We start from the raw sequence: 8,264 nt of genomic DNA, 5'->3' as shown, positions 1-8,264 counted from the left end.
CTGTTGAATATCACGTTTGTCTTCAGCTCAAGAATTTTTTCTTTTCATGCCAACCACCTATGCTAGGCAGTAGGCTCTTATTTTAATTCAATTTATATGCAAAATAATTCTCCAACAATAATGACCACCTTTTCATAAGAAATGGTAGCAGATTGGATTTTTCAGAAAAGGAAGCCGTGGAATGAAACTTCATTATTGAAGCATGCACGCTAAACCACATTATAATTCACACTAATAGCACAAATGATTTACATTGCAAAACTCTTATTTACCTCGTGATGCTTAACTCAGAATGCTATACCATGTTTATATTGAATTGTGTAGGCAGAAACAGCTGATTGGGAGGGTATTTGATTGCTTGAGGCTTGAAAGGAAAGGATTACCGTTTTGGTTTGAGAAACGTTTTATATATTCATTGTCTTATACGTATTTAAGTTAAATAAATAAATCCCTTGAAAATTTTTATGTATGATGCCTTGCTAAACAGATATTAACTACAATGATAGCCTTTTCTGTTTCCAACTTTCTCTTCATGCTTGGTGGCGCTATGGGATTGGGAATGAAAACTTTGCATAATTATTCATCAGCCAAAGATTTCAACTTAGAGAGATTTGCAGATAAGCGGAAAAAAAAAAGTTCTAAAGCTTAAAAGGGAACAAATATCTCAAACTAGCTTTCAAATGCCCATTGCTTTGAGAAAGTAACTTGATGGTATCTTTATAAAGCTTACATTGAATAGCATACAAGAAAAGTGAGAGAAATTTTGTAGTAGTGATTCACCTCGCTTCCTCAGAACACAACTGGAACTCCAGGTAAGCAATTTATTCCCCTCGCAATCACATTGATTAAACAAACTGCAGTTAGCAGAACAAAGTGTCATGATTTCTATCCTATATCCAGATCATAAAGTTTTACACACAAACCAACCCAATTCTCAAATCCCTACACTGCAATTCAAGTTAAACTGTTAAAGCACTACAGACAACCGGAAAAAAGAAAATTACTTGCAGTTGGAAGAATGTTAAAAGCTTTTATGCACATTCAAATATTTCATGAGCGTGAAAATGCGCCAATTACATCCATATTAATTATCAACATGGCCATTTGTCCATCTTCTTCATTAAGGAAAGACATCTTGTCAACAAAGAAATAAAGTATTTAAAAAAAAAAGAAGAAAAAAAAAAAGAAAAGAGGATACTATACTTTACATTTAAGTGTAAAATAAACACATCAATACCAATAGATTGTGATTCAAGTTGCAAGCAAGCTGATGATTAGAATTAGTTGTGCACATAATGAGCTGGTTTGTATCACTTATACTAGAAATATCATAACCAAGGGTTAACGATGGGAGGGAGGAAAAGTGTACTTGTGCTTGTGCAAAATACTTGCTGCTAATGTTTTATTCAACTGCTACAAGACCAACAATCTCATGGGTTTGGCCTCCGGCTAGGGCTAAAAAATCTCGATTTGTACACATAGGAATGAACTGAATGTGACTAGTCAAAAAATGAAAACACACGTTATGGATCTCACCAATCACTCCATGAAATGTTTGACAAAGTCATGAAGAAAACCAGGTGCGACACTATTTCATCACCAAAAAGGGGCTAGGAAGACAATACTCAAGTAAACAGTAATCATGTTTCCAAGCATAGACACTACACTACTACATTTTGCCTTCATTTCTTGACTTACACACCTGAAAAATTCCTCTATCTCCATTTCTATGATAATCTGTTTCACTAAATTTTAAAACAGCCAAACTTCCTCAGGGTAAAAAACAAAAATGCTATGTACACACCAATATAAGAAAAACGTGAATTTTATATGTTCAGCTAATTTAGTGACTGATTTGTTGAGTATAAATGATTAGTAAAAACATTAGACAAATAATTTCAGTCCACTTCACTCTCTCCTACCGAAAAGGAAAGGAAAAGAAAAAAGATTCCAGCTTTTCCCAATTTCTCAATTAACTAAAGCCTCCCGACATAAAATTTCTCTAATCGACAAGCTCTAACACATGATTAATCAATAACTAATCACTATCCATCAACTCGACAGAGCAATTGGTGTAAACTGCAAACCCTAGATTGATTAATAAATTACCTGGTGGCGATCAATTGGAAGAAGCGGAGGCTTGCTCCATGAGCTTCTTGTCCCTCCGTTCCATGGCGACGTCCCACATATCGTTCCCAATGTGCTTAGGCTGAGAAAATCAAGAACAAGACAAACCCTACGTTAGATCATTTAAGAAGCACGATCTGAGAAATCAATTAACTCCATAATTAACGAAGATTAACGTAAAGAGAGTGTGTAATTACTCTGCCGTGAGCGGCTTTGTGAATGGTGTACTGAATGCCACCCATGGCGCAGAGCATTCCCGCTATGATTCCCAGTGGCAGCATCGCTTCCATCCATCGCAAATTCATTTTCACACTTCTCTCTTCTCTCTCCCTCTCTCTTCTCTTCTCTTTCTTGCTTGCTTGCTTCTTTTTTTTCTTCTTTTCTTTTAATCATGTTACCACTTTTTAAAATCATCACCTAATGTGGCTTTTTTGTTTCAATATTGGGCCTTACCCAACGTTTTGTGGGCCAACAAAAACATAAAATGTCTATTCACTTTAGAGCGATTATGAGGCCTATTAAAACTGTATAAATGATAACCAACTTGGTTCGTCGTGTAATCAGCTAACTCATCTGTTTTGGGGTTTGAATCCCATTTTAGAGCTCAAATTTACAATAAATTAATATTTGTCTATTGAATTAGGAGATATTGTGAAAAAAATTATTCATATGAATTTCATTAGCAAAGGAAAATTTTTGCAACTACTTTTATTTGTTACTAATTTTTTTATTTTTGAAAAAAAAAAAACTTTGCTACTTGCTAGTTACTTTTAAGCCTTATTTAAAAAGTTTTAAAAGTAACTTTTTTAAACTTTTGGCTTATGAAAAGTAATAGTATTGATGTCTGGTACAATTTTTAAAACCAAATTGCAACTTTCTAATAAGCTATTTAGGAACTTATACAGAAGTTAAAAAAAAATGACTTCTCTCATAATACTACTACTTTTTATCACATTTTTAAAATTAAAAATTCAAATACAAAATAACTTATTTATAAGTTACTTTTAACTTAGTCATTTATTATTTAAGTTATTTTTTCAAAAAAAAATTTAATTAAATTATTTTAAAAAAAACTTAATTAAGTTATTTATCCAAACTAATCCTTAATCTAGTTGGATTAAGGCTTGTATACTAGTAGCAAAGGTATTTGCCATTTTGCCTCCTAGTCCTAGATAATGATACCAGGCTCGATCTCCAGCATCATCTAGGTTGTGGTTGAAAAAGAAAAAAAAAATTATAAACAATTACTATTCACCTCCAAAAAAGATTCTTGTTACTTTTTTAACGGAAATATTGTATTCTATTAATGATATTAAAGATATCTAAATTAACTTGATTACAAATTTTTTATAGGGTTTCTTCCCGTCACAAAGCATTTGGTCTTGTAAGAGGCAAGTGTGCTAGAATATGTGCCACTAAATTGCCATCTCTCTTTGACATGGGAGATGTAGTAAGACCTAAACATGTGCAAAAGGGCCTTAGTGTTGGAAATTAGAAGTTCAAAATTATCATTTGGTGTGGTAGCCGAAAGAGCATTTACAACCATAATCCTATCACCTATGATTTACGGACGCGGACACAAACATAAAATACGTTGATATGTAAATTTTAAAATCTTATAAAATATAAAAACACGCATACATATAAAATATAAATTATTTTTTAAATAAATTATAATGATATTTTGATCTTTTATTGATATTAAAATATAAATTAATTTTTTAATTATTTTTAATATTTTATTTTAATTATATAAAATATTTAAAATATTTTTTATTTTAATTGTTAAAATAGTGAAGCGTTCAGGAAGGAACCGGAAGAACTTCACAAAATGAACAAATTGTGACCAGAGAAAAAATTAGGGTTATCTCACAGTCTCAAAAATTGATTTCATTGAATTGGGTTTTTAACTGTCTTTTACAGCTAGCTGCAACTCTTAAATAATAACAATTAGCCTCCTAACTAACTATTATTTACAACTAGTTCAGCTACTAACTATTTTAACAAGTTACTCTACATGTTTTCTCATGTAACACCCCCTCTCAAGCTAGAATCGATGCTTTCCATCATTATCAGGTTGCTCAAACATTGTTGAAACTGATTGGGAGCCAACGCTTTTGTCAATATGTCTGCCACTTGATTGTGGATGGAGATGGATAGCAGCTTTGTGACTTGCTCTTGCCATTTGTCTCTCACAATGTGACAATCCATCTCTATATGTTTTTCTCTCATGGAATACTGGATTAACGGCAATACGCAATGCCGATTGGCTATCACAGTATATCCCAATGGGTTTTTTCAACTTTACTCTCAGATCTTGCACCACATAAGTGATCCACTGTGCCTCCCGTGTGGCCATTGCTAGGGCTCTATATTCAGCCTCACATGAAGAATTAGCAACCGTACTCTGTTTCTTACTTTTTCATGACGCAATTGAAGTGCCAATGAAGAAGCAATAGCCTGAGGTTGATCTTCTTGTATCTGAACAAGTGCCCCAATCGCTGTCCGAAAAATCAGTGAGTGTTAAATCTGTGTCAGCTGCAAACATCAACCCCTTGGTTGGTGTTCCTCCTAAGTATCTCAAAAATCTCAATGCTGCTTCAAAGTGTATGTTTATGGGACAATCCAAGTATTGGCTTAGTCTCCCAACAGCATATCCAATTTCTGGCCTAATATTAGTCAAATAGATCAATTTTCCAATAAGCTTCATATACTCTATATTGGACTGCAATGGATTTCCTGAAGTCTTGGTCAATTTGATGGTGTAGTTTATTGGTGTTGCTGCTGGCTTGGCATTTAGTAGATTATAATCCTTCAAGAGATCGAGGAAGTATTTCTTTTTATTCACCATGATCCCCCTCTTGCTCCGAATCACCTCCAAGCCAAGAAAGAACTTGAGTTCACCAATGTCTTTGATCTTGAACAAATGATGCAAATGCTATTTGATAAAAGTGATCTCTGCCATGTCATCCCCTGAAACAATTAGGTCATCAACATATCCTAGTATAATTGTGAAACTAGATTTTGTAGATTTGGTGAAAAGACTATAATCACTTCGAGACTGACAGTAACTAATCGAAAGAAGAGTGGAAGTGAGCTTAGTATTTCACTGCCTGCTGGCTTGTTTTAAGCCATAAAGAGAGCGATCTAACTTACATACCAGTCTTGGGTCAGAGAGAAAAAGTCCAGGAGGAGGCTTCATATAAACCTCTTCAACAAGATTCCCGTGTAAAAAGGCTGTGTTGACATCTAATTGATGCACGAACAAGCCTTTGACTGCTATAATGGCAAGCAAGATTCGAAGGGTTGTCATCTTTACAACAGGGCTAAATGTTTCAAGATAGTCCACCCCAACCGTTTGGGTGAAGCCCTGTGCCACTAATCTGGCCTTGTGGTGTTCCACCGTTCCATCAACATTGAGCTTCAATTTAAACACCCATCTGCAACCTACAGTTCTTTTTCTAGCTGGAAGAGGTGTTAGAGTCCAAGTCTTATTTTCTTTTAGAGTATTTAACTCCACATTGATCGCTTCTTGCCATTTTGGATTAGTGACAGCCTCAGCATAGCATTTGTTCAGTGTGTATTGGCTGGAAGGTGGTTTGATTGACAAATTCAATGGAGGATGGACATAATAAAATGAGGGGTAAGGTTGAATCTGGTATTGCGGATTCAAAAAAATTTTCATGAAGGCATTGTGAAGAATGAGTTGTGCTGAAATCTGGTGTAGCTAATAGAGTTGATGAAGTAGTCATGCATTGAAAATCAGCAAAGTATGCTGGTTTTTTTGTCTCCTTAGTGGACCTTCTTAATGGTTGCATAGTGAGAGTGTGTGAAGATTGAATAGGAATATTGGTATGAGAGGATGCTAATGGTGCATAATCTAAAGATGGGGTCCTAGATGTAGTTTGTTGTGATCCTGGTTGTGTGTGTGATTGTTGAATCTCAATACACAAGGGATCATCAAATATATGTAAATCATGTATGCAAAAATTTGGATGTATTTCATGCTCAACTTTCTCATTTTGTACAGTTTCTTGTATTGTAAAAGGCAAAACAAATTCATAGAAAATGATGTTTCTTGAAATGAAGATATCTCTACTGTTAAGATCATATAATAAGTGTCCTTTAACTCCTTCCTTTATACCAAGATAGACACATTTTCTAGCGCTCTTATGTAGTTTGCTTCTATGATTCACTAGTGTATATGCATACACCAAACATCCAAAGATTCTGATATATGAAATATCTAGCTGTTTATCATATAACAATTGATATGGTGAGATATTTTTTAAAATACTGCTGAAAATTCTATTCCTCAAGTGAACTGAATGTGCCACAGCATAATTCCAAAATTTCTTGGGCAAATTGGAGTGAAACATCAGTGCTCTTGTTATTTTTAAAATATGCTGATGTTTCCTCTCAACTATTCCATTTTGTTGAGGCGTCTCAACGCATGATGTTTGATGTATGATTCCCTTTAGTGCATAGAATGCATTAAGCTTAAATTCGGGTCCATTATCTGCTCTAATCTTCTTGATAGTGATATCAAATTGAGTTTCAATTAATTTGACAAAACTTTTAACTAATTCAGTAGCTTCACTTTTTCCTTTCATGAAGTAAATCCAAGTGAATCTACTTTTATCATCTACTATCGTTAAGAAGCACTTAAAACCAAAAATTGATACAGTATTTATTGGACCCTGAATGTCAGTATACACAACATCAGATATATTCTTACTTTGTGTAATTCTTGGTACAAAGAAATTTCTCTTTTGCTTTGCATAGTGACAAGAGTCACATGGCTTATTACAACTAGAAAATTGTAAATCAGTGTATGCCCCTTGCAGTACCTTTATTCTATGATTCAGCAAATGCCCTAACCTAAGATGCCACAATACAGAATGGTCAGGATATGATGAATGTGATGTGTGTATTGATGCATGCTGAATTTGATGTAGCTAGAGCAGGTTGAAGATTTTCAAATGCATACAATCCATTTCGCTGTTCAACTACACCAACTGTCTTCAATGTTTTCTTTTCCTGGATTGCATAGCCATTTTCATAAAAAATTAGTTGACATTTAGAATCCAGAGTTAATTTTAAAACCGATATCAATTTGAATTTAAAAGTTAGAATGTAAAACACATTAAACAGTTGTAAATTGTTATGAAAAATGACATTTTCTGCTAGTGTTGCAATTGTTCTAGTTCCATCAGGCATGTTAATGGTTAATTTTATAATTTCTGTGGAAGGATTTGTGTGAGTAAGCTACATGGTTTGTGGCCCCTGAGTCAATGACCCAAGATTTTGGGCTAAAAACAGAAAGTGACATGATATAGGATATGCCTTTGTTGGACGGGAGAGTAGTGATGCTAATCTGATTGATGCTATGCCTTAGCTAAGATTCTTGGTTTTGTAGAAGAGCAAGTAATACTTCTCTCTGCTCTAAAGTAAAATAAGGCTCAGACCTATCATCCATTTCTTTCTGGGAATGCATCTGCATGTTGTTATCTTCATCATCATCTTCAGCAACTATGTTGTTAAATGAGCTTTGATTGTTCTTGAGATTAGGAGGATATCCATGCTTCTTGTAACAAACGTCAATTAAGTGCCCTAATTTTTCACAGTAGGTACACTATTTTTGACCTCTTCCCCTTCTGCCTCTACCCCCTCTGCCTCTGCCTCTGCCTCTGCCTCTCATATTGCCATTATTAACCTCACTTCTTGAGTTTGCACTACTGCTTCTTGCATTCATCATCAGTGCATTACTGTCTAGAGTTTCAGGCATATTTAGTTGTCTTTCTTGCTGTAAAATAAAGGCAAACACAGATTCTAGCTTCAGCATTGGCTTTATCAGCATGATTTGTGATCTCACAGTGGCAAAGTGATCACTTAATTCTCTCAAGAACATTACCACTTGGGATTCTTTTCTGTAATTTCTCATGATACTAAGCTCGCAAGTGCACATATCAATGCATCTTGAACAGTTTGGTACAGGGAAAAAGTTCTCTAATTCTTCCTAGATTGTTTTCAATTGCGTGTAATAATCTATCACAGATAGTTCTCCTTGCTTGCTTGCAAACATCTCTTCTTCCAACTCAGCAATCTTGTACATGTCTCCTTGGCAGTAACGTTGT

At 34.5% G+C, this 8,264-nt stretch overlaps 1 protein-coding gene across 1 annotated transcript; it reads right to left on the bottom strand.

Annotated features, from left to right (window-relative positions):
* Positions 1-660: 660 nt before the first annotated feature.
* Positions 661-2,526, bottom strand: LOC112743889 (NADH dehydrogenase [ubiquinone] 1 alpha subcomplex subunit 1). The gene is made up of 3 exons (XM_025793304.3): positions 2,325-2,526; positions 2,110-2,209; positions 661-854 (listed from the first exon to the last, which is right to left on the bottom strand). The coding sequence occupies exons 1-2, from the start codon at positions 2,430-2,432 to the stop codon at positions 2,120-2,122; spliced, it is 198 nt and encodes a 65-aa protein (XP_025649089.1). The 5' UTR covers positions 2,433-2,526; the 3' UTR covers positions 661-854; positions 2,110-2,119.
* Positions 2,527-8,264: the final 5,738 nt, after the last annotated feature.

This window comes from Arachis hypogaea, chromosome 14, assembly GCF_003086295.3.
Source record: "Arachis hypogaea cultivar Tifrunner chromosome 14, arahy.Tifrunner.gnm2.J5K5, whole genome shotgun sequence".
NCBI classification, from domain to species: domain Eukaryota; kingdom Viridiplantae; phylum Streptophyta; class Magnoliopsida; order Fabales; family Fabaceae; genus Arachis; species Arachis hypogaea.
Note: the sequence above shows the minus strand (reverse complement) of the source record. Positions and strands in the feature narration are given on the sequence as shown.